At 40.6% G+C, this 26,263-nt stretch overlaps 1 protein-coding gene and 1 pseudogene across 2 annotated transcripts in view; one reads left to right on the plus strand and one right to left on the minus strand.

The window, feature by feature from the left end:
* LOC128123935 (pantothenate kinase 1-like) lies at positions 1-7,360 on the minus strand (annotated as a pseudogene).
* Pcf11 (PCF11 cleavage and polyadenylation factor subunit) overlaps positions 7,156-26,263 on the plus strand; it is a 25,399-nt gene continuing 6,291 nt past the window's right edge. The window contains exons 1-10 of one of the 2 annotated variants that reach the window (XM_052712512.1): positions 7,156-7,671; positions 11,158-11,283; positions 12,988-13,176; positions 13,512-13,706; positions 15,041-16,158; positions 16,965-17,145; positions 17,245-17,728; positions 18,329-19,881; positions 23,965-24,064; positions 26,112-26,231. In XM_052712512.1, the coding sequence (XP_052568472.1) occupies positions 7,480-7,671; positions 11,158-11,283; positions 12,988-13,176; positions 13,512-13,706; positions 15,041-16,158; positions 16,965-17,145; positions 17,245-17,728; positions 18,329-19,881; positions 23,965-24,064; positions 26,112-26,231 (4,258 nt within the window). In that variant the 5' untranslated portion in view covers positions 7,156-7,479. The remainder of the gene's footprint in view (positions 7,672-11,157; positions 11,284-12,987; positions 13,177-13,511; positions 13,707-15,040; positions 16,159-16,964; positions 17,146-17,244; positions 17,729-18,328; positions 19,882-23,964; positions 24,065-26,111; positions 26,232-26,263) is intronic. The other variant, XM_052712513.1, reaches the window with a different exon arrangement.

Below are 26,263 nucleotides of genomic sequence, written 5' to 3' on the forward strand. Positions count from 1 at the left end.
TTAGCTGTCCTTTGGACCAAAAGTCCATGGCATACCTGCCATTTCTAGAGCCTTTTCAACAGTCTCACAACCAGCCAGCTGGCAGCTCAGGCCTAGGAATGTCCAAGACTGGTTCCACAACTCCTCTGTAGTTATCCCTGGAGTACACTTCTAGAATGCCAAGACATGAGCCTAAGTTTGTTTGTTTTGATACAGCTCAGGATTTGTGGAGTTTTCAAACTAGTAACATTTTGTCTTACCGTTTAAGCCAACCAAGTCAACTAAAGCAGGCTCTGAATTGAATCAAATAGTCCAGTTTATGCAGTTGCAAGTCTGCACTCATTCTGAAGTTCTCCTCAGACTTGAAAGCCCCACCTTCCATGGCAGAGGGTGTTGTGTGAAGTCTGGAGAAGTTCTAGTCGCTGTCCATCTGAGTGATCGGATGCATGACATAGGTGGGCACACATGGAGTGCAGGTTCCCTTTGCACCCACACGGTCATGGTTTTCCGTTCCAGGTGGGTGTTTTGGATCCCAGTTTTGCTGCAAGCAGTATTAGAAGTCAAATACTTCTGGATGCTCTTCAGGTCCTCCACTTCTTCCTCTTCCTCTTCTGTTCAAAGTAAAACATTTAACCAGGGTTCTGCCAATATCCATGCCAAACCATGGGAATATTTGCTCTTTGCCATTTTTGCTTTTAATGGCAGAGCCATCTCTCAGGCCCCTGAGTTACATTTTATTTTTATTTATTTATTTTTTTTCAGAGCTGAGGACCAAACCCCTGAGTTACATTTTTAACTTCTGAGTTTTTTTTTTTATTTGTTACCTCCGTCTCTCCCTGCTTCCCTTCCTGCTTCTTTCCTTCCAGACTCATCTCTGTTGAAATTCTTTGTCTTTCCATTTATTTGTTCATCTCTTCTCAGATTGTGTTAGCCCATTTTTTATGTTATTTTAACTTTTATCTCTAGTGTCTACTATTACTGATTTCGTTTTTCTTCTGATTTTGGGTCACACTGCCTCCTTATGTCTTTTTTTCAAGACTCATTTTTTTATTTGTGTGTATTGTGTGTATGTCTCTGTATGTATATGTGCACTGTGTGTTGGTCCTGGAGGAGGGCAGAAGAGGGTTTTGGATCCCTTCTAGCAGTTGTAAGCTACCTGACATGGGTGCTTGGAACCAAACTTGGGTCTTTTAGTATAGCAGCAAGTGCTCTTAACTGCTGAGCCATCTCTCTAGCCCCTCATCATGTCTTTTAATGTTTAATTGATGGCTTCTAGACCGGTTTTAAACAGCCATTGAGATTGGCAACTTCCAGCCTCACGTGGTCTATCCTGTGACGGGACCTATCATTTAATTCAATCAGTGAATTTAAGTTGTCAAAGACAAGTGAATCTTTACCTTTGTTTCACCTGTGAATTAAAATGTTTTGAAGAATATAGCTTCTGTGTATAATAGGGGTCTCTTCTGCCATCATGTTGAGGGATATGTACCTAAGAGGCTGGCTTTGCCATGGGCCTAATCTTCAGTATTATGCTCTGCTACAGCAAAACCCCTACTGGTTGGGGCTGGAGCTTCAGCTCAGTTGGGAGAGCAATTGCTTAGCAGGCATGAGACCCTGAGTTTCATCCCCAGCACCATAGAAAAGCAGAACCAAACCGGCGAGTGGATCTTTCCATCTCCCATGATGACTGGATGTGTGCTGGTGAAGGCACATTGGTCTGTCACACTTAACAGGCTAATGCTGCATGGAGTCAGGACAAGGTCTAGCTCATCCTGTCACCAACCCCCTGCTGCTGCCAATGTCATGTGCCTTTCTCCTTCAAATAAGGCTTGAAAGGCCAAATATATACTTGTTCATCCAATATGGAGCTGATTTGTGATAATCTCTCTATTGTTACCCGTCCCAGAAGACCACAGTTAACCTCCATTCCCATCCCCTTCAACAGAACTTTTTTTTTTTTTTTTTGTTTTTCGAGACAGGGTTTCTCTGTGTAGCTTTGCGCCTTTCCTGGAACTCACTTGGTAGCCCAGGCTGGCCTCAAACTCACAGAGATCTGCCTGCCTCTGCCTCCCGAGTGCTGGGATTAAAGGCGTGTGCCACCACCGCCCGGCTTCAACAGAATTTTTATGGACAAGAATTTATTTAGTGGGATGCAACTATCCAGGGGCATCATTCTGTGAGAATGTTTTGATGCTGTTGTAGATTAAATCACAAGTGCTTCAGGACTTTCTTTAGTAGAATCCTGTATCTTGTCCTTATCATATAATCTCTTAGAGGAGGCAGAAGCATTCCCCCCTCTTCCCAAATATTGACGTGTTTGGCCTTGTAATTTGTTTTGGTCAAAGATACATGGGCCCAAATGACAAACATGTCAGGTCAAGACCTGGAGGGCCATCTTACGTTTCTACTTACTTTTCAAACTCCTGTGACCCTTCATGAGAAAAACATGTCCCACATAGCCACTGGTCCAAGGAGTATGAGGAAATTTGTGGTGTACACCTGAACCTAATCAGCAGCCTGGAGTCAAGCCCATCTGATTCTAGCCCAACCCAGCAGAGCCACAGCAACCCACGGACCCAGAGAAGAAGAAAAAACGTTGGTTATGAAGCCCTGAGAGTTTGAAGTTTCTTGATAAGCAGCAAAACCTGTTTCAAGCCCATGACTAACATTAAACTTTCTAAAAAAGTCTATGCTGATTTGGCTCTATGAATTCTGTAATTCTTCAGTTGATTGACACTCTCGACTGCCTGGTGAAATTGGACATATTCTAAGATTTATGTTTGCTTAGCTCCATAATTACTATCATTCTAATAAAAGTAAAGTGAACTGGGTGGTGGTGGCACACATCTTTAATCTTAGCACTTGAGAGGCAGAGCCAGGCAGATCTCTGTGAGTTCAAGGTCAGCTTGGTCTACAGAGTGAGATCCAGGACAGCACCAAAACTACACAGAGAAACCTTGTCTTGTAAAAAACAAAAAAAAACAAAAAAAAAAAACCAAAAAAACCCCAAAACCAAAACAAAACATAAAAAACCTTCTAGAATAGCACACAAAGAGCTTCTTTTTATTTTATTATTATTCTGTTTGTTTGTTTGTTTGTTTCAGAGACAGGTTTTCTCTATGTATTCTTGGCTGTCCTGGAACTCACTCTGTAGACCAGACTGGCCTCAAACTCAAGAGATCTGCCAAGCCTCTATCTCCTGAGTGCTGGGGTTAACGGCGTGTGTCACCACTTCCTAGCCAAGAATTTCTTAAGTCTTTAAAAAAAAAAAAAAAAGACACATAGCTTTCCAATGTACTAGTTCTCAGAATGACAGGAGAGCTATAAGTCAGAGTTATTTTCCCAACAACTCTAAGAAATTATTTTCTCTCTCTCTTTCACTGCTGTATCACGGAGTTTTCCAGAAGCTGCTTGACTGTTAACTGCGCCAGAGGAAAGGCAGAAGTGAATCCGAGAGCTCAGCTGGCTTTTATTAAGCTTCCGAGAGCTCAGCTGGCTTTTATTAAGCTAGACATGGAAGAGATTTGCCCCAAACAAAACCTGGGCAGTGGTGGCCCACATGTTTAATTCCAGCACTGGGGAGCCAGAGGCAGGCGGATCTCTGAGTTCCAGGTCAGTTTCAGAGCAAGTTCCAGGATAGCTAGGGCTATACTAAGGAACCCTGTCCTAAAAAACCAGGGGAAATAACAAACAAAACTCTGAGATTTTTCTCATTGACTTTCTTGATCTTTTAGAAAATATAATTGTTAGTTTTTTGTTTTATTTTTGAGACAGGGTCTGACTGTGTCCCAGGCTTGCCTCCAACTCAGAGTTCTGTCTGCCTGTGCCTCCCAAGTGCTGGGCCAAGTATAATTTTCAAAAACAACATTATTTATATTAACATTCTAAATGTTTACTATTTTGTGTATTTTATTTTACGTATGTAAGTGTTTTGCCTACATGTATGTCTTTGTACCACTTGCATGCGTGATACCCAAGAGGTCAGAAGAGGGAATAATTGGATCTCTTGAAACTTGAGTTATGAATGGTTGTGAGCCCCCACGTGGGTGCTGGGGACCAAATCCATGTCCTTTGTAAGAGCAACAAGTGCTTTTAATTGCTGAGCCGTCTCTCCAGTCCTATTATTTTTAATTACAAACATTTTCTGATGTATTATTTTCAAATGATAAATATTAACAAATGCAATCTATATAACTAAAGCTATATGGAGTTTTTTTTTTGTGTGTGTGTGTTTGTTTGTTTTTTCGAGACAGGGTTTCTCTGGGTAGTTTTGCACCTTTCCTGGAACTCACTCTGTAGCCCAGGCTGGCCTTGAACTCACAGAGATCTGCCTGGCTCTGCCTCCCATGTGCTGGGACTAAAGGTGTGCACCACCACCTCCTGGCTTGGAGTTCTTAATAGTATTTAAGAGTGTAACACTGTCCTGACACCAAAGGGCTTGACAACTGCTACTCAATTGCACACATGTGGATAACTTAAGTTGTCTGTACCAGCTGACAGTTGCCTTGTTTCAATTTGTTTTTATCTTAAATCATACTGAATGAATATGCTTCTATGCACTTTATTTCTCATGTGTTTAATTAATCCTTTTTTTTAAAGCTTGAGGACCATTTTATTATAGTGTGAGGGGAAACCACAGACAGGGTAAGATGTAAATCCTGGCAGCACCTTGGAGGAGGGAGATGGAGAGGAGAAACAGATAGCTTTACCTTTGAATTAGGGTCCAAGAAAGCAGGCAGAACTGGGTGGTGGTGGCGCATGCCTTTAATCCCAGCACTTGGGAGGCAGAGGCAGGTGGATCTCTGTGAGTTTAAGGCCAGAAAAAAAAAAAGGAAAGAAAGAAAGAAAGCAGGCAGATCTAGCAATGGAAGTCTTCAAGCAGCTGCACAAAGTAGAAATGGGGTTGTCTTTATGGAAAACAGGGAGAAAGCCCACAGTTTCAGGAAAGCATGCTTAGGGCTTTAACTGGTAATCAAAGAAGAATAGAATGGGAAAAATAAATGCTAGGCTTTTTGAGTTAGAACTTGAAAACCAGGCAAGCTTAGCAACATCCTAACAACAGCCACAATATGTTTTGCATTGTTGGAAGTTGAGTTGTAGGTTCAAATACACATTTCATCCTATCTTTGTAACACATTATAAAATGAAAATTGTCACTTTTTTTCACATACTAGAAAGCAAACTGACAGAAGTCAAACAATGTTTAGTGATGAAGCTAGGAAGTTGTGCTGAAGAAACCAAGTGAAATCATTTTACTCAACTCTGTGCTTTGATTGATTATCCTGAGTTAAGGGTTCTCTACATATACATCTCATCAGTAGTTTAATTCACTCCCCTAAGGGGCTTTATTCTTGCCTTGGCCTAGGTTATTTCTTGGAGAATAGTCCAGGAAGGGCGTGAATGAACTCAGCCTTTCAAACTAAGGCTCAGTATTAGAAATAACAAGAGTGCTAAAAAAAGTTGTTTTATTGTGACTCATAATAATTTCAACCCTCAAAACAAACTGACAGATAAATTTTACTTTTTAAAATTATGTGTATGGGTATTTTGCCTGCACGTATGTACATACACCATGGCATGTTTGGTGGCCTCAGAGGTCAGAAGAGGGCATCAGATCTCCTGGAACTGGAGTTATATATTTGTATGCTGCCTTGTGGATGTAAGGTGAGTCTTGGAAGTGGAATTCTGGTCCTCTCGAAGAGCAGCCAGTGCTCTTAACTACTGAGCCATCTCGGATTCTGTGGTGGTGTTTTTTGTTTTTCAAGACAGGGTCTCTGTGTAGCCAGCCTCGGCTGTCCTGGAACTCTATGTAGACAAGGCTGGCCTCAAACTCAGTGATCTGCCTCTGCCTCCCAAGTGCTGGGATTAAAGGCATGGGCTATCACTGCCAGGCCAGATAGTGTATTATTTGTTTATTTATTTTATTTTTATTGTTGTTTTGAGGCAGGGTCTCTCTTCATCACCCTAGTTGTCCTAGAATTTACAATGTAGAAATTTACCATTTCGAACTCAGCGATCAGACTGCTTTTGCCTTCTGAGTGCAGGGATTAAATGCATGCTTGTTTTTTTGTTTGTTTGTTTTTGTTTTTTGAGACAGAGTTTCTCTATGTAGTTTTGGTGCCTGTCCTGGATCTCGCTCAGTAGACCAGGCTGGCCTCAAACTCACAGAGATCCACCTGGCTCTGCCTCCCGATTGCTGGGATTAAAGGCGTGTACCACCACCGCCCCCGGGGGGCGCGTTTGGTTTTTGAGATCAGGCTTTGCTATGTAGCACTGGCTGGGCTGGAACTTGGCTGGCCTCGAATTCAGAGTTCCACCTTCCTCTGCCTCCTCATGCTGGGGTTAAAGGACTGAGCCACCAAGCAAGGCTCAGCTACTGCATTCTAAGGTCATTTAGAAGTGAAGCAGATTAAGAGATGAGAGCTTTTAGGCTTGCGGCTGGGTGTTGCTATTATGAATATCCTTCCAGAAATGTGACTTCCTCAAAAGATCTCCAACTCCTTGGGGATCACCTTTCTCACATAGCACCTCTTAATAACAACATTTTCCTGGGGACTCAACTCCTGCAAGCCTGTTTAAGTGCTTTTATGAGGGAAGCTGCTTGCAGGAGTGACTCCAGTCTGGGTTCCGGGTTGGCCAGGCACCTCCGCCCTCGCCTTAAAGCCGGAGGAACAGCTGGCCGGGCGAGCCCCGCCCAGGCTCCCGGGAGCACCTGAGACTGAGGCGACTGACTGGCCTGCTCCGGAGGCCTTCGCTCCTCCAGCTCACTCCATCCCCCGCCCTCACCGCAGTGGCGGGCGGGAGGAGGGATGATTGACGGGGCCGCCCTGTGCTTGGAGGAGTGCAGAGGCGGGACGAAAAGGGGCCTGGTGGAGCTTTCTTAAACTGGTTGGGCCGGTCCTCGGGAACAGCCGTCCTCTATTGGCTTCCCTGGGTGGGTTGTTATGGTAACAAATGACCGAACAAGTCCCTTACGAATTGGCCAATGAGAGCCGACCGTCCCTTGCACCGCGCCTCCGAGCGGGAGGTGCTGCGAAAACCTAGTCGGGGCCGAGGAAGAAGGAGGCGCCTGGACGTCCTGCGGAAGAGCCGGGGGCGGGGCCTGTGACACGCGCGGGCCAGCCAATCCCGCCTGGTGTTCCCAACGGCCCCGCCCCTTTACCGCACATTTCCCCTCCCCTAGTTCATTTCGCACGACGCAGCGGTTGGGAACACAGACATTTTCGGAGCTGGAGCCGCCACTGCCGCCGCCATTTTGTGTCTGTGGAGAAAGGAGCCCCGGCGGCGGCTGGAAGTGGACGGAGATTCCCCGTGAGGCTGCGGCGTTTCTTCCCCGAGGTTCCCCCTGGGTCGTCCCCCATCCCCCCTCCGCGGTCAGCATGTGGTGAAGCCGCAGCCGCCGGAGACCCGGGGAGCGAGGCCGAGGCGTCGGAAGGGAGGCGGGGTGTCGAGCGGCTTCAGCTTCGGCGGCGGCGGACCTCGGAGGGGGGCCGCGGCGCAATGTCAGAGCAGACGCCGGCCGAGGCCGGGGCTGCGGGGGCCCGGGAGGACGCCTGTCGGGATTATCAGTCGTCGCTGGAAGACCTGACCTTCAATAGCAAACCGCACATCAATATGCTGACCATTCTAGCCGAGGAGAACCTGCCCTTCGCCAAGGAGATCGTCTCTCTCATCGAGGCCCAAACCGCCAAGGTTTTTATACACCCCGCAGCCTACTATTCTTCTAATACTCCTTGATTTTAGTGTCAGCCTCATCCCAGGTCTCGCTTCCATCCGAAGAGGGGGAACGGAGTTCCTCCTCTCCAACCCCCCACCCCCGACTCGGGCTTGGTCTTTGGCCCTGGCTGGGAGCGTGGGCCTCTTTCGGGGAGGGAGCGGGGAGGATGCAGGGTGGAGCCCCGTTTCCGCTTACCAACTCCCTATTTAGGCCACCTCGGAGTACGTCCCCACGCTCGCACGCTCTGGGGACAGCCCTTTCGGATCGGGGAACACTTAGAGGCAGTTTGTGGTTTGGGAGAGTAAGAGTTAAAACAAACCGTCTTAAGCCCCCGGGAAGGTGGGGAGGGGCTTTCCCTTAGTGTCCTTTTGGGGAATTGTGCACTGTGGGTTGGGGTTGGAAGGAGGTGAAGGGGGACCTGGGAGCGAGCTGTCTGGTGGGTTGGGTATAGGGAATTGGCCCCGAGTGGAGCAGCGGCCTGTTAGCTCAACATGGCGCCTGCAAAGCACATGATGCGAAAGGGAAGAGAGGAGAATCCATTCCCTGCCAGCCAGGCAGCTGCTCACACCCGTCAGCCCCATTTTGGGGTGGGGGATGTTAGATCAAAGTTTTATTCTCCTCTCGGAGGGTCTGATTTGCCCCAATGGTAGGGAAATTGAGCAGAGGGTGGGGTTTGGGTGTGAGGGGAAGATCTTATCCAACCTGTAGGTTGGGAATTGCCCCAGTGGGTAGCAAATACTTGGAGTTTCTTTGGAAATTTCAGCCCCTCCTTTTCCTTTTCTCTTTTTTCCCCCCTTCCCTGATAGTGAAGGCTTGCTTTTCTTCACCCCTTGACCAAAGTGGTCCTTTGCCACCTTCTATTTCCCTGTGGTCTTCCTCTTCTGGGGATTCATGTGGGAGCGATATGTCATTTAAGTAAAGTTACTGTTAAACTTAGTTATAATGAATCTTAACCGCTTCCCAATTAATACGTTTTAAGTTACTTTTCAAGCTTGTATTTAAGGTTTAGTTTTTTTTTCTAGTTGTTAGTGTTGCAGTTATCAAGATGAGCCTCCTTTTAGCAGAGTGAACCCCTTTTAAAAGGCCACTTTAACAACAACCACCAATATATTGTTTAGAGACGGTTTCTGTCTAGTGTAAAACTGAGTAGTCTGACTCTAATAAATGGTTTTGAAATGTGTGACTGGTATTATAAAATTTGTGAATAAAACATATAAAATATGTATTTGTCTTTTTTATTTACCTTTGTAAGGTGTAGAATCTGTTTCCAAGAATTTTTACCTACGTGGTTGTGTGTTTTAAACAAAAGTCTTTAAGTGACTTGGGTTCATTCTTCTTTAGGTCCATCAGTTCACAAGATACACGGTTTCACGTGGTCCTTTCATACCTTATTTAAAGAGGGGGAAAGGTTTTTTTTTTTTTTAAGGGCTCAACAAATTTATCATGTTCATTTTGACAGCTAAAACAAGTCTCCATTCACCTTTTCCTGTTGAATGCCTGTGAAACAGCTGTTTTTAAAGTATGAGGTTTAAGAAGGAAGTGCTCCTCATACTCAGATTTTTGTTGATAATCACATACATGTTGTCAGAGAAAATGTAGTTTTGCCTTGTTGAAGAGTTAACATTAGATTCATAACCAAGGTTTCCAAACTATATTTTGGGTAATGATATTCACAGCACCTAATAGTTAGCAGCCCCGATTGCACTCAAAGGAGACAGCTTCCTTACTGGTTCTTAATGGATCTACAAGACCTTGGAGAACTGAAAACTTTATGCAGAATATATTGACCACATAAAACTTGTATTTGTGTATTTTGTTACACAAAGTGGTGAAAATAGGTGGACTATTTGCTGGTAAAAGACAGCTCGAAGTTTTTGAGCACAAGTTTCCTGGTTATTTTTGTAAAGCCAGACTAAGTAGAAGATGTAAAGGTCACTTTGGGAAAGAATCTTAACCTGGGTTGGGGGTGAGGGGAGGGTTTGCCGTCATTTGGTAGCAGCTGGCTTGGTTTTTGTGTTTCTGGAAGTGTATGCTTGTGTCCTTATTCTTTAGCATCTCAGCAATACTAAACTAATGGACTCACACTTAATTTCACTCTTCCCATAAGATAGTAGTATCGAAAAAGAGTATTACATAGGACTTCCCTTGTACAATCAAACACTAGCCTCTTGAACAGATTGTGGTGTTAAAAGAGCCTGTTTATCTTCCTAAGTACAATTACTTAAATGGTATAAAACAAGACATAAGGTGAAGACACAGCAATAAAGCATTTGACATGTTGGTACTTAATAGTTTGCCCACACACAGTGGCCTTGTGAACCCTTTTATTAGCACCTAAGGTTTTCATACAGAGTTATTCAAATGGTTCTTTAGTCAACTTTGGTTGTAAAGGTGATATCAGAAGCAAGAGCATTTCCACACACTTGTCAGGGCAATTGGTTTTGTGAAGCATGGCATTGCATACCCCAGGAGTGTGTGCCTGCTTCTAGCTATAGGTAGCTATGGGTAAGTGTTCAGTTAGATTCATACATGTGGGGTGGGTAGTTGGGGATTCACTTAAGTTTTGTTTTCTGAAATCATGGGTACTCCTGTGGAATCAGTTAACAGCTTATATGGCATGTCTTAGTGCTCCTCAACAAGTCTGTGAACCTGCTGATGCTTTCTGGAAGCTTGCTGTGCCTTCTAAAAGCCAGTGGTGGCTAGGCTTTGCAGTTCACCGGGGCAACTTTACCTTGGAAGGGCTGGTACCTTTATCAGCATCACCACACTGGCTCAGCACAAATTTAGAATTCCTGGTTTGTGCATGTAAGAGGAGAGATATTTCGACGACAGTCCATGCTGTGAAGAAAATCTTCAGGACATCCAGGTTTCCAGTCAAGTTGAACCTGACTGACATGACTCAGCGGCTCTTCTGTCCAGTTTTTCTTGTATCAATAACAAGCTTGCACTTCTGCATGTTCATGTGCAAGTTTTAAGCGTCTTGCCATTGACTTCTTATGTGAAGTGTGTTTAGTTTCATTCTTCATTTGGATTATAGGAAGTAATCAATGATTTTATAGGTAACAAAGCTTTATAGACTTTAACATATAAAATTACCCAGTGAAACCAGCACAACATAAACACAGATATCAAAGCTGACACTTGGATTACAGAAAATATTTTTCCTCTCCTTTTATTGTCATTTTGAACACGGGCCTTTTTATTACATGCACCTGAAATTAAGTTGAGTATTAAGTATTAGAGGTTACGTTTTTTTCTTGATAATTCTGAGCTTTTTTTTTTTTTATGCACAACTAAAAACAAGTACTTGAACACTTAGGCTTATAAAGTTAACATAATCAAAAGCATTTTGTACCAACAAAACTAGAGGTCTGTATTATAGGCTTAAAAACACTTTTAAAAGTAATTCCTTGGTGGCAATTCACTATACTAAACTTCTCAGTTTCTTTTTTATGCTTTAGGCTCCTTCCTCAGAGAAGCTTCCTGTTATGTACCTTATGGATTCTATCGTGAAAAACGTTGGAAGAGAGTATCTCACTGCCTTTACTAAAAATCTAGTTGCAACATTTATTTGTGTGTTTGAAAAGGTATATATATATATATACATACATATATATATAGAAACATTTGAATTTTTATAATGTGTTCCAGATTAAATAAATACTTGTCTTGTGTTGGGTTTTCTTGGGTGGTGGAATGTTTCATTCTCCGGAACATTTATTGAGATTTATTGAGTGCCTTTTCAAGGAAAGTGGCAAATGATAGTGGCTTTTTTTTTTTTATATATATATTAGAGCCTTAAAACATGCTGTTTAATTCACTCAAATATTCTTTAACTTTTAGAATTGTGTATTTTCAAAATGTGGGTATTGGTCATGTGAAGCTGTTTGTAGAGTATGGACAAAAAGCTAATAGCTTCCAGAGTATTAGTTTTTTTTGTTGTTGTTTAAATGTCTAGTGCTGGTGAGTAGGAAGCATAATCCTCCAGTGTGCCTCAGTCTATGGTTCCTATTATTATTATTCCCCAAAATGCCCTTTGGACCTTGTTATGTTGTTAAAGTGTGAGTTACAGGGATGTATGGATGGTGAACCAGTTAATTGCTTTAGGTTATTATGGAAATACCTTTATTCCTCTCTAGTGTTTGGGAGAAATGCTTGTTAGTGTCCACAGCTAGAAATTGTATGTACCATTGAGACATTGTAACTGGTAGTTAACAGGAGGGGTTTTCTGAGATAATTCTGTCATACTGAACAGAAGGGCCCTTGAAGGTATTTAGGTTTAAAGATTCTTTTCTAACAATAACTTGTAGTTGGTGTTATGTTCTATTAGATGCACTTGTTATAGGACATACCTTAACAGCTGTCTGTTGGTAGAATTAGGCAGTTGTTTTTTTTCTCTTTTAATAGAAAAACCACATTAGATCTTATTGGGATGGAAATAGTATAGAAGAATAAGTTTGGAAAGCTGTGTTTTGGATATTACTAAGAAGTATCAGTAGTATGACTATTTGTAGCTCTTTGCTAAGTACTAATTACCTGTGGCTAAGGACAGCCCTCTGTGCAATAAGTAATTTAGGGCAACTTAACTTGGTTTCAGTTTCAGTATGTTCCAATTATTTGGGGGTTTGATGTCATACTTTTACAGAATCTAACTTTAATTTTATTTCAGTTAATAACAATGACCTCATAAATATATTCTCCAAAGACATGAATATAGGTAAAAAAAACTGGAGTTAAAAAACTTGTCTTACCAAGTTACTGGGTTTTTCTGTTTTCTAAAAATTAATTATATCCATTACAATATGAGTAAGCAAGTTATATAATATCCATCCTTGGCTAGGCTTTTGTGAATTAAAATTATGAGGGTGTCTTCTGTACCCAATAGATTGTTTATAGAATATGTTGTATTAGATTGGTTAGATCATTTTATCTATTTTGACTGTATGCTACTAAGCAAGAAACTTTAAAAAATTGGCCATCAGGTAAACTATTTTCTGGCTTTGTTTTTTATCCAGTGAGTTTATTAGGAATATTATATCAAGCCCTAAAATGTGGAGACTGTTTTTAAAAACATAAAAAGTTGGTTGGTTGCTTGCTTGAAGTCTGTTAGATAAGTACTTTTCTGATTTTTTTTTTTTGAGGAGTAATTTAATAATCAAATGCACTTTAATAAGTCTTTGATATTTATGTATAAATGGACACTATTTGTGAAGTGGCAGGTAGCTTTATACTTAATATACATAACATTCTATAGTAACTTAACAAGCCAGAGAATTGTTCTGTTGTTCTAGGTGGATGAAAATACTAGAAAAAGTTTATTTAAATTACGTTCCACATGGGATGAAATATTCCCTTTGAAGAAACTTTATGCCTTGGATGTCAGAGTCAATTCATTAGATCCTGCTTGGCCTATTAAACCTCTGCCCCCTAATGTGAATACATCTAGCATCCATGTGAACCCGAAATTTTTAAATAAATCGGTAAGTCTTGATATGAATAGTGTATATGCTAGTACGATTTGACTATCAAGTGCTAACTTTTATAAACTATCCAAAAAGTAAAACTAGAATCAGTTTAATTTGAAGAAGTGATAAATGTATATAGGTAATCACTATGTCTTACTATGTAACGTTTGCCATTTTAAATGCCTAAGCATGTGTGTGTGTGTATGTGTGTATGTGTACACGTACGTGTACTTTTAAGTGTGATTAAATATTTGTGACTTTGGATAATAGTAAGGTAAAGTTGATAGTTTGTTGACCTTTGGCAGTCTTAGCTATGATATGTTTTGCTTAAAAAGTATCTTTTCTTATAGCCCGAGGAGTCTTCAACACCTGGCACAGTGGTCAGTTCCCCCAGTATCTCCACTCCTCCGATTGTACCTGATATACAAAAGAATCTTACTCAAGAACAAATAATAAGGCAACAGTTGCTTGCAAAACAAAAACAGTTGTTAGAACTTCAGCAGAAAAAGCTGGAGCTTGAGTTAGAACAAGCTAAGGCACAACTGGTAAGTAGGGGAGATTTGACATTTAAGTCTTTAAACGGTCTAATAGGGAAGTTAATAGAATTCACATACGAATATTTCATTGATGATTCTTTTTTCCTACTTATTTAAAAAATTGATATTAAGCCAATATTTTACAACCTTATAAAACACTTGCTTATAAACTGTATTCTATTTCTCAATATTTTTTATGAAATTGCTATCTTAGGAGGATGCAAATATATGTACCTTAGTTGGTATATTACCCTATTACAAACAACCAGGTATGATGGTAGAAGTCTGTAATCTGCACTTGGGGACAAGAGGCAGGAGAATCAGAAGTTCAGGATCATCCTTAGTCACATAGCAAGTTTGAGGCCAGCCTGGCAGCATGTCTCAAAACACTAGAAAAACAAATATATACTCTTACCAGGGTAGCACTGTAGTTTTGTTTTACCATTGTCTTAATAGAGATTTAATATTTTAGTCCTAAAATAGTAAGTGTATTGTGGTGAATTCATGAACAAGTCATATTTTTAAAAGTTTACAAAAATATAGAGACCTGAGAGCATGTGAATTTGTACTCATGAAAGACTAATATTTACTTAGTATCCAAGTTTGAGATTGAGGTGTAGGAAGACAGACTTTTATGAGTTCATTAACATTTTGAGAGAAACCATTTTATGACAAAGTTTAATTGGAATCCTTTTGTGCAGAGCATTTGGAGTTTAGTCATGTAATTGTTTTTGAACTACAGTCTGGTTTAGAATCTTGGATAATTTTGAAGAATTACTGTATTAGAAGTTATATTCTAAAATACAGAGTAAAGATCTGGTAAGAGGCAAGATCATTTAGGTGCTTGGACTCTCTCTTCATTATATTTATACATTAGAAGTATAGAGTGTTGCCATGCTTGGTGATGCATGCCTTTAATTCCAGCACTGGGAACTAGAGATAGGCAGATGTCTGTGTGTGTGTTCTAGGCCAGCCTGGGTTATATAGTGAGACCCTTACCACCTTTCCCCTCCCTCCCAAAAAAGTGTGTAGTGTTAATGCAGTATTGAGCAAGTAGTTTTTTTTTTTTTTTTTTTTTGGTTTTTTGAGACAGGGTTTCTCTGTGTAGCTTTGCACCTTTCCTGGAACTCACTTGGTAGCCCAGGCTGGCCTCGAACTCACAGAGATCCGCCTGGCTCTGCCTCCCAAGTGCTGGGATTAAAGGCGTGCGCCACCACCGCCCGGCTGAGCAAGTAGATTTATTGAAAATGTTCTAATCTTGACTGTAGTCTATATAATGACAAAAGGAAATAAAATATTCTTCGTGGGTTATGGTTTTAGCATGAACATTTTTTGTATTTCAGGCAGTATCTCTTAGCGTTCAGCAGGAGACAGCCAACTTGGGTCCTGGATCAGCACCATCTAAATTACATGTTTCACAAATTCCCACTATGACTGTTAAAACTCCCCATCAGGTTTCTGTGCAACCTGACAAAAGCCGACCAGGTCCATCCTTACAAATTCAAGACTTGAAAGGAACTAACCGGGATCCCCGTCTTAACAGGATGAGCCAACATTCTTCCCATGGCAAAGAACAGAGTCATAGGAAGGAATTTGTAATGAACACATTAAACCAGTCTGATATTAAAACAAGTAAAACTGTACCTTCTGAAAAACTAAATTCATCCAAGCAAGAAAAAAGTAAATCAAGTGAAAGAATAACCAAGAAAGAACTTGACCAGTTAGATTCTAAATCTAAATCTAAATCTAAATCACCATCACCTTTGAAAAACAAATTATCCCACCCAAAAGACTTGAAAAATCAAGAATCTGAAAGTATCAGGTTGTCTGATATGAACAAGAGAGATCCACGATTAAAAAAGCATCTTCAGGATAAAGCTGAGGGCAAAGATGAAGATGTAAAAGAAAAGAGAAAAACTGCAGAAAAGAAGGATAAAGATGAGCACATGAAATCATCTGAACACAGACTGATTGGAAGTAGAAGTAAAATCATAAATGGCATTGTGCAAAAACAGGACATGGTTACAGAAGAATTAGAAAAACAGGGGACAAAACCAGGGAGATCAAGTACTCGGAAGAGATCAAGATCGAGGTCACCTAAGTCTCGGTCACCAATTATACATTCCCCGAAGAGAAGAGATAGACGGTCACCCAAACGAAGGCAAAGAAGTATGTCTCCAACTTTGGCCCCCAAAGCTGGAAAGATGCGTCAGTCAGGACTTAAACAGTCACATATGGAGGAGTTCCCACCACCTTCTAGGGAAGAAAGAAATGTTAAGAGAAGTACTAAGCAGGATGTTCGAGATCCCAGACGGCTGAAAAAGATGGATGAGGATCGGCCGCAAGAAACTGCAAGTCAACATTCTATGAAGTCAGGTGCTGAACCAAAGGAGAATATAGAGAATTGGCAAAGCTCCAAGTCTGCCAAAAGATGGAAATCTGGTTGGGAAGAAAATAAAAGGTATGTTGCTGATGTTTTTGGTAAAATACAAAATGTATTATTTTTATTTTGGTATTTTTACTTTATTAAGGTGAGGTTCTCATACTGTCATGCTAGCTTGAACTCACTAAGTAGCCCAGGCTGGCTTCCATCTCATGGCAGTCTTCCTTAGCCTCCTGAATGCTGGGATTATAGGTATGATCCTTTATTCCTGGCTTTAGAATATGCATTTTAAAGGTAGTTTAATTTAAACATCAGAAAATACTAATTGAATGTTATTATTTTTCTAGTTGTGAAAAACAACCCAGTGGGTTGAATACCTTCTATTTCATAGAAACATGAGAGTTTAGAAAGGTTTACTCATCTACTTGAGGTTGTATGTTTATATGCAAGCATCAAAGTTGCTTGGTTTTAGTTTTTAATTGATTTTATAGGGTCTAGCTATGTAGCCCCACCTGGCCTGGAACATGCTACTTGTCTAGCCCATTCTGTCCCTGAATTCATGATTCTACTCCATCAGCTTATCTTTTTTGACAGGGTTATCGTGGGGTGGGTTGCTGTTGCTGCTGCTGCCGCCGCCGCCGCCACCACCGTTAGGGGTCAAACCTGGGACTTTGCATATGCCAGACAACCAACCATTCCTCCCTGAATCAAATCCATAACCTCTAAAAATCAAAATTCTTACTCGATTTGGCTTGCTTTTTCAAATAAAAAAATTTTATGTACCTGTTTTATTTAACCAGATCCTTAAAGGATCCTTAAGTACAGCCTGGGAATTTTATTTTTTAAATAAACACTTTGAAGTAACACTGCTCTTGTTGTTTCAGCTTACAACAGGGTGATGAACATAGTAAACCACCTCATCTAAGGCATAGGGAGAGCTGGTCAAGCACTAAAGGAATCTTGTCACCTCGAACCCCAAAACAGCAACATCGATTAAGTGTAGATGCCAATCTTCAGATTCCTAAAGAGTTAACTCTTGCAAGCAAAAGAGAATTACTTCAAAAGGTAGTGACTATGGTCAATCTCGTGTAATCATTTTCTTTTGTCGGTTTTTGTATTTTTCGTATTTAAAATATTTCATTTCATTTTATCATTCTTCTGCAGACGAGTGAACGTTTAGCTTCTGGTGAAATTACACAGGATGAGTTCCTTGTTGTTGTGCATCAAATTCGACAGCTATTTCAGTATCAAGAAGGTAAACATAGATGCAATGTACGGGATAGTCCTACAGAAGAAAATAAAGGTGGATTAAAAAAGAAACCTCTCTTATCTGATGCTGAATTAACCTACTATGAACATAAAGCAAAACTGAAAAGGACACAGGTTCAGCATTCATTTCCAAGACTTGATCTCTTAGATCCTGATATTTTTGACTACCCTTTGACTGATGCCTTGTTGTCTGGAATAGAATGTGAGCCATCCAAAAGTAAACATGCAAGTAGGAATAGTGGAGCACAGTTTGACAGAAAAGAACAATTTAGTGAAAGAGCAAGACGTCTTTCTCCTATATCTGGGAGTCGTACTTATGCTGAGAATCTTTCACCCCATGAGGGCCGGAGAAGACATGACGAGCAAGTCTCTGCTAAAGGTAGAAAAAGTTAAATGAGATTATGCCTATTGAATCACACAGCAGTGAAGGGAAAATGAACAAGCTAAGTGGGGCTGGATCTTATCACTGTTCAGACTTCCTGTGTGTGTGTTTGTGTGTGTGTGTGTGTGTGTATGTGTGTATGTGTGTATGTGTATGTGTGTGTGTGTGTGTATGTATGTGTATGTGTGTGTGTATCTTGTTGCCTTTCCCCCACCCTCTCATGGAAAGGGAAGGGACTTAATTTATAAGGTCAGTTATATCAGGTACTTCACTAGGTTTTTATTTTTTATATATTTAATTTGATTAAATCCTCACAAAACCCAAGGAAATATGTATTATCCTAATTTTACAAATAGGAAATAAAACTAGAGATGTTAAGTAACTTGCTCTCAAAGTCAAATGACAGTATCTTGACAGGATGGGAATTTTTTTAACCTTCGGTATATCTGAATCAAAAGGGCATCTTACTGTTGCTGTCTGTCTCTTCCCTACCCATAATGTAGTGAGATATATCTTTTGATAAGTTTTTAGGTAACTATATAGAAAATATGATGTAAATTTAATTTTAGTGAAGATGTTTATTTTCCTTTTTAAAAGGTGTACGAGAGGAGCAGAGATCTCCATTCAATGATCGTTTTCCACTTAAGCGACCTAGATATGAAGATTCAGATAAACCATTTGTAGATGGCCCAGCATCAAGATTTGCTGGCCTTGATACAAATCAGCGGCTTACAGCTTTAGCTGAAGACCGACCATTATTTGATGGACCTGGTAGGCCATCTGTGACGCGAGATGGCCCAGCCAAGATGATTTTTGAAGGACCTAATAAATTAAGCCCTAGAATTGATGGACCTCCTACACCAGGTTCTCTTCGGTTTGATGGGTCACCAGGACAAATGGGGGGAGGAGGCCCTATGAGATTTGAAGGACCACAAGGTCAGTTAGGAGGTGGGTGCCCTTTGAGATTTGAAGGTCCTCCAGGACCAGTAGGGACACCTCTGCGGTTTGAAGGGCCAATTGGTCAAGGAGGAGGAGGCGGTTTTCGATTTGAAGGTTCACCTAGTCTGAGGTTTGAGGGATCTACAGGTGGTTTGCGATTTGAAGGACCAGGGGGTCAGCCTGTGGGTGGTCTCAGGTTCGAAGGACATCGTGGTCAACCTGTGGGTGGTCTGAGGTTTGAGGGCCCTCATGGACAGCCTGTGGGCAGTCTTAGATTTGATAATCCTCGAGGTCAGCCTGTAGGTGGACTTAGATTTGAGGGGGGTCATGGTCCATCAGGGGCAGCAATTAGGTTTGATGGCCCTCATGGTCAGCCAGGTGGTGCTATCAGATTTGAGGGCCCTTTGCTACAGCAAGGAGTTGGAATGAGGTTTGAGGGTCCCCATGGTCAGTCTGTAGCTGGTCTGAGATTTGAAGGACATAATCAACTAGGTGGGAACCTTAGGTTTGAGGGCCCACATGGCCAACCAGGGGTTGGGATCAGGTTTGAAGGACCTTTAGTTCAACAAGGAGGTGGAATGAGGTTTGAGGGTCCTGTACCAGGAGGTGGCCTGAGAATTGAAGGGCCTCTGGGTCAAGGTGGTCCAAGATTTGAAGGTTGTCACTCTTTAAGGTTTGATGGACAGCCAGGTCAGCCATCACTTTTGCCAAGATTTGATGGATTACATGGCCAGCCAGGTCCTAGATTTGAAAGAACTGGTCAGCCAGGTCCACAGAGATTTGATGGGCCACCTGGACAGCAGGTTCAACCAAGATTTGATAGTGTACCTCAAAGATTTGATGGGCCACAACACCAGCAAGCATCAAGATTTGATATTCCTCTTGGTCTGCAAGGTACCCGATTTGACAATCATCCTTCACAAAGGCTTGAATCTTTCAATCAGACTGGCCCATATAATGATCCACCTGGCAATGCTTTTAATGTTCCATCTCAAGGACTACAGTTCCAAAGACACGAACAAATATTTGATACACCTCAAGGACCAAATTTTAATGGACCTCATGGCCCTGGAAACCAGAATTTCCCAAATCCCCTTAACAGAGCTTCAGGACACTATTTTGATGAAAAGAATCTTCAGAGTTCTCAGTTTGGAAACTTCGGCAATTTACCAACTCCAATGTCAGTAGGAAATATTCAGACATCTCAACAGGTAAGCTATTTTAGTTATTCTGTGGTAATTATATGTAGGTAAGTAAATTTATTTTTGAGATAAAGTTGTATAGTCTAGGCTTCTCTCAAATTCTCTGGTAAGTCAAGGTTGGGTTAACTTTTTAAAATTGTTTCTAATATTTGGGGAAAGCTTTAAGAATGTATTTTATGGTATAAGTTCTTAATGTACTTCCGACACCTATATATTAGGAAAGTGGGATGAGAGGTTTTTTTGGGGTTGAAATTTGCATTCTCCCAAGACACTGAACTGTTGCAGTTTTACTCTTTATATCTTCCTTTCCTCTCAGTGTATATGTACACTTACTTTGTTTAAAAAAAGATTGTATTTTAGCCAGGTGGTGGTGGTGGAGGCGCATGCCTTTAATTCCAAGCACTAGGGAGGCAGAGAGAGGCAGGCGGATCTCTGAGTTCCAGGCCAGCCTGGGCTACAGAGTGAGTTCCAGGAAAGGCACAAAGCTACATAGAGAAACTCTGTCTCAAAAAACAAAAACAAAACAAAGAAGATTGTATTTTAATTTTGTGTGTATACCCCTGTCTTTGTGTGTGCGGGGGTGCCTGTAGAGGTCAGACACAGCACATTGGAGTCCTTGTGTGCTGCCTCCTGTGAATGCTGGAAACTGAACTCAGGTCCTCTGGAAGAGCAGAGCAGAGCAGGAAGTACTTCTAATGACTGAACCATCTCTCCAGTCCTTATTTTTTTTCTGTGATAAGGTCTCATTTAGCCTTGATTATTTTTTGAACTCTGTACCAGAGGGTGATTTGGAACCTGATTCTCCTCTGTCTCCACCTATGGGGTGCTGGGATTATAGGTGTGCTCATTGTTTCCAGCACTGGGGATTCAACAAAGGCTTGTGTGTGATAGACAAGCACTCTACTTGCTGCTGAGCTAATTTTTTACGTAAAAAAAAAAATGCATTTTTATTTTGTGTGTTTGTATGTTTATTTGTGTGCATGTGACTCGGTGAGCATGTGGAAGGCAGAGGAAAAGTTATGGGACTCACTTCTCTCCTACCCATGTGGGTACCAGGGATCATCAGTCTTCCTGACAAGCACCTTTACCCAGTGAGCCATTTTGCTGGCCTTACTGCACTTTTGTTGAATTCTTTTTTTTTGTTTTTTAATGCTAATATGATGTTTTATAGACCTCCACTACCCTGAACAGCTATTGAGCCTTGATAAACTTTTTTCCTGGATCTCGCTCTATAGACCAGGCTGGCCTCGAACTCACAGAGATCCGCCTGCCTTTGCCTCCCAAGTGCTGGGATTAAAGGCGTGTGCCACCACCACCTGGCGAGTCCTGATACACTTTAAAGAAATCACTAGAGCTGATTTTCTTATACTGTTTTTTGACTAAATATTTCCTTAGTCTGAGATAATAAATGTTATACATACTTTTGTAATTTTTTTTAATTTTTGCCACTTATTTAGTTAACTGTAGTTGCATACAATGACTTGATATTAATGTCAACAAAGCCAACTTGTTATCTGCTTTCTAAATATATTGTAGTCGTATTGATGTGTATAGTCATTTGTCTGTGTACTTGTGCATTCTTGTTTTAGAAGAGTGTTATTTGTAGGTCAAGCCAGCTGGAGCTTACTGTGTAGTTCAGGTGGCCTTGAATTCTCTCTCTTTTTTTTTTTTCAAGATAGGTTTCTCTGTCTTGTACTGGCTCTCCTGGAACTTGCTCTCTAGACCAGGCTGGCCTTGAACTCACAGAGATCTACCTGCCTCTGCCTCCTGAATGCTGGAATTAAAGGTGTGCATCACTACTGCCCGGCACACTTTGTTTTTGAGACCTGGGACTCAGCTATGTAGACCAGGCTGACCTCAACTCAGAGATCTGCCTGCCTCTTCCTTCTAAGTGCTGGGATTAAAGTCATGAGCCACCACACTTGGCTTTTACATACATTTAAAAAAATGTGTATTAAAGTAGTCTTAAGCAGTGGGTTCACAATATATTTTCTATCAGTTGATTCCTGACTATTTTTATTTGCTTGCTGAATTTATTCTTGATTAAATTTACTTCCTTTCCCGTAGCTGATAGTCTGCTAGGACAGTTCATTTTATAGTAGTAGGATTGCATTGAAAAAATAAGAATCTTTAAAGCACATTCTACATTTTTTTGTAAGTCTTCTGTTCATTTCCACTAATTTGTATAAAAAGACAAAACAAAACAAAAAAACAGTTGTTGCCAGGCGTAGTGTCCCATGCCTTTGATCTCAGCTCAGGGAGGGAGGCTGAGGCAGGCGGACCTCTGTGAGTTCAGAGGCCAGCTTGGTCTACAGAGTGAGTTCCAGGACAGGCTCCAAAGCTACACAGAGAAACCTTGTCTCAAAAAAAAAAAGGTTGTCCTGCCTGTTAAGTAAATAAGTTTTGTATTTCCTTAAAAGAAATACTATTGCCGTGCGGTGGTGGCGCACGCCTTTAATCCCAGCATTCGGGAGGCAGAGTCAGGGGATCTCATCTCTGTGAGTTCAAGGCCAGCTTGGGCTACAGAGTGAGTTCCAGAATAGGCACCAAAATTGTTATAACCAGGTATATAACTAGATGTTATATAATTGTATTTTGTTTAATCTTTTTTCTGTGATGTATAGAATTGGTGTTATTATATTTTATTTGTGTGTGTGTTGTGTACACCATTGAGAAGTCACATGGATAGTGAACAAGATTTATTAAGAAATATTTATTTACATAATTAAATGCCAAACACTAGATTTGGATGTTAGTACAGTACTAATTTCATAAATTTATTGTAATCTTTATCTTTTATAGTTCTGGAGTTTGAACTCAGGGGTTCTCAGCAGATGATGTGTCACTAAGCCATATTTAGACCTGTAGTCTTGCTTATTTTTCTGTAGGTAGGGTCTCAACTCTGTAGTCTAGGCTGCCCCAGAACTCAAAACTGTATAGTCCAAGCTGGCCTTATACTCAAGACAGTTGACCTGTCTTAACCTCTCAGGTGATGGGATTACAGGTATTCCCAGCTGTTTTTTGTTTGTTAGTTTTGTTCATAATTCCCTTTGACTTTTGTAATCTACTTTGAACTCAGCTATAACCTTATCGAAAAAATGATGGCAAAGCAGAATAACTGCTTGAAGTTCACATTGCTACATCAAACAGTTTTTCTTTGCTTTTTTTTTTCATACCTGGTTGAAACATTTTTTACTGGAAAAAGGCCAAGGTTAGGAATTCTGGCTTCAGCTTTGCTAACTAGCCCCTATGATTATGTAAAGGTTTTATCTCTGGATGCCTGTTCTCCCATTTGTAAATAAGGAAAAGCACCTCCAGGGTAAAGTGACTTGTGTAGCATAGGTCACACAGCTAGTTTATGGGTACCTTATATTTGCATGCTTTCTTTATACTTTTTTTTTTTTTTTTGAGACAGGGTTTCTCTGTGTAGCTTTGCGCCTTTCCTGGGACTCACTTGGTAGTCCAGGCTGGCCTCGAACTCACAGAGATCCGCCTGCCTCTGCCTCCCGAGTGCTGGGATTAAAGGCGTGCGCCACCACCGCCCGGCTGCTTTCTTTATACTTTGAAGGAAGTCTTTCTCCCATCCCCCATAGGGTTTTTTCGTGCAGCTCTGGCTGTCCTGGAACTCTCTTTGTAGATCAGGCTGGCCTTGAAGTCAGAGTCCTCCCTCTACCTCCTGAGTGCTGGGACCATGCCTTTTAAAGGACGTTTTAACTCATTCTCAGATCCTTATGACTCTGAGACAGATAGGAGAAGGTGTTACAGTTTGTGGAAGTAAACCATCTGTTACTTTTTAAATCTTTAGTTTAATCACAGACCTTGGACCTTAGGACATTTGTGAAAATTCTTTTTTTTTTTTTTTGGTGGTGGTGGTTTTTTGAGACAGGGTTTCTCTGTGTAGCTTTGTGCCTTTCCTGGAACTCACTCTGTAGCCCAGGCTGACCTCGAACTCACAGAGATCCGCCTGCCTCTGCCTGCCAAGTGCTGGGATTAAAGGGGTGCACCACCACTGCCCGGCTGAAAATTCTTATGTGATAAGAATGTTAAAATTTTTACTGTAGAATGTTCTTAAAATTAACATTTATCTTAAAGGTTCTGACTGGTGTTGCTCAGCCAGTAGCATTTGGCCAAGGACAACAATTTTTACCAGTTCATCCACAGAATCCTGGAGCTTTTATTCAAAATCCTTCAGGTATGTTCTTCTGAACTGTGATATTTTCAAAAGACATAGCTTGTTTTGTTCAGTGGCACTTTTGAGAGATTATGATCAAGTAATAGAAATTTAATCTGGCTGAAGAGTTTTTATCCTCTGAGTTTATATTGTTTGACAGATGGTCATGCAAACCTCATTTTACAGCTAGAGATGATTAGGCTGGACATACAGACCGTCAGGGAAGGAAACCTATTGAGTGGAGGCTTGGAAGTGGCTAGAGGAATGATAATTTTGTGGTGATAGGCTATGTATGGATGTGTTATGATCCAGTAAATAAATGTTAATACCTCATAATAAAATTATTCATTTATAAGTTTTTAGTAGGTGCACAAATAGAAAAAAAAACAACTAATTTCTTAGCCAGGTCCCCTGATAGGCATTTTTGTTACTTCAGAGTGAGTCGTAACTAATAATGCATTTTAAAATTAATTTTACTTGTGGTAAATGGGAAGTGTATGTGTGTGTGTGTGTATGTATATATAATATATATATATATACACATATATGTATATACTCTGAATTATATACTGTTGTGATACTTGTTTTAATTTCTAAATCATAAGGCCTGGGGATATAATATAGTTCAGTGTTGGAGCACATCACTTACCTAGCGTGAATGAGCCCTGGATTCAAGCCTGAGCACTGCCAGACAAAACATACATTTCTAAGCTTTTTCAAATATATGCTTTTGGAACTAGAGTGTGGTTTTTGGTGATAGCTCTCTTGCCTAGCATGTACGAAGGCAAGAGTTCTATCCCAAGTACCCCTAGTACCCCTATCACACACAAAAACATCCCAAAGTAAAACTATAACCCTCAAAGCAAAACAAACCTCCAAACAAATGGTACTTTTAACATAGTATTGGTACTGGCTTCACAAATTTTTTAAAGAATTTTTCATAACTTACAAACGAAGGAGTTTTAATGAAACTGTATTTTATGAAGTAGTTCTTAAAGTTGTGTCAGTTTGAATGTAATACGTAATCTTTCAATTTCTAGATGGACAATTAGGATTAGATAGCAACCCCCCCCCCCCCCCCCCACACACACCCATAGTTGTGGTTGGGCCAGGCATAAACAAGCGTCCCTGTCATTCAGTTTTTTTTTTCCCTCTATAAAAAAAGAGTAGTGTCAATATTCTTGGGAATTTTTTTCTTAAAAGAAAAATGAGATGTGTGAAAATATTTTGTGACTTGCCATATATTTTCCTTTAGAAACTAGTTTTTGTTGTATAAAAATTTTGCTGTGGATAGAAAGATGGCTTAGAATTTAAGAATGCATTCTGCCCTTGTGGAGGACCCAGGTTCAGTTCCCATTACCCACAGTTAGGCAGCTCGTAACTACCTGTAGTGCAACTTCAGTTCCAGGCAGATCCAGTGCCTCTAGCCTCTATGGGCACTTGCACTTAGGTACACACATACACACACACCCCAAATAAAATTCATTGGAAAAAATTATTAAATTGAGGTTAATAACATACATGGAAAAACTACAGATTTTCTTCTGCCTTCCAGAATATTGGGTTATACATATAATCAAGGGAGAACAGTGTTGAAGAGGGAATGACATTTTGTTCTTCTTGGTTGGGAATATTGGATGAGGCCTTGTGTGTATTTTTTTTAAGTTCTACTTGTTTTTTCAAGAAGTATGAACTATTATTAGGAAGCTGTCTTTCAGGTTCTCTTAATATTTGTTAATTGAAAGTAACAAAAATGCCCTTTCCTTTTAGTTTTGTTCTTGTTCATTTGCTGCATGAAAGGCATTATGCTTGAGGAATTTAGTAAAGTTCATCCTTAAAAGAGTATGGCAGATATGCTTTTCCCCTACCACCCCTCAAATACTGTATGTTGTACCAAATAATATCTCATTGCCTTACAAATAGTATTTATTTAAACCTCTTAAATAATTAAACCCGTTATTAAAAGGATGTATTGTTGGTCGAATATCTTGAAGAGAGCTTCAACTTTGAAAAAAAATGCTTAATATGAATCTTTATGTTTAAGAATGTTACTGTTTTTTTTTAAAAGGAGGTCTTCCTAAGGCATATCCTGATAATCATCTCAGTCAGGTGGATGTAAATGAATTGTTTTCAAAACTGCTAAAAACAGGAATTCTCAAATTGTCACAGACTGATTCAGCTACAGCACGTGAGTATGGTTATATACTTCATATACACCAA

Source organism: Peromyscus californicus, unplaced genomic scaffold (assembly GCF_007827085.1).
Source record: "Peromyscus californicus insignis strain IS unplaced genomic scaffold, ASM782708v3 Scaffold_4__1_contigs__length_199733344, whole genome shotgun sequence".
In the NCBI taxonomy this organism is placed as follows: Eukaryota; Metazoa; Chordata; class Mammalia; order Rodentia; family Cricetidae; genus Peromyscus; species Peromyscus californicus.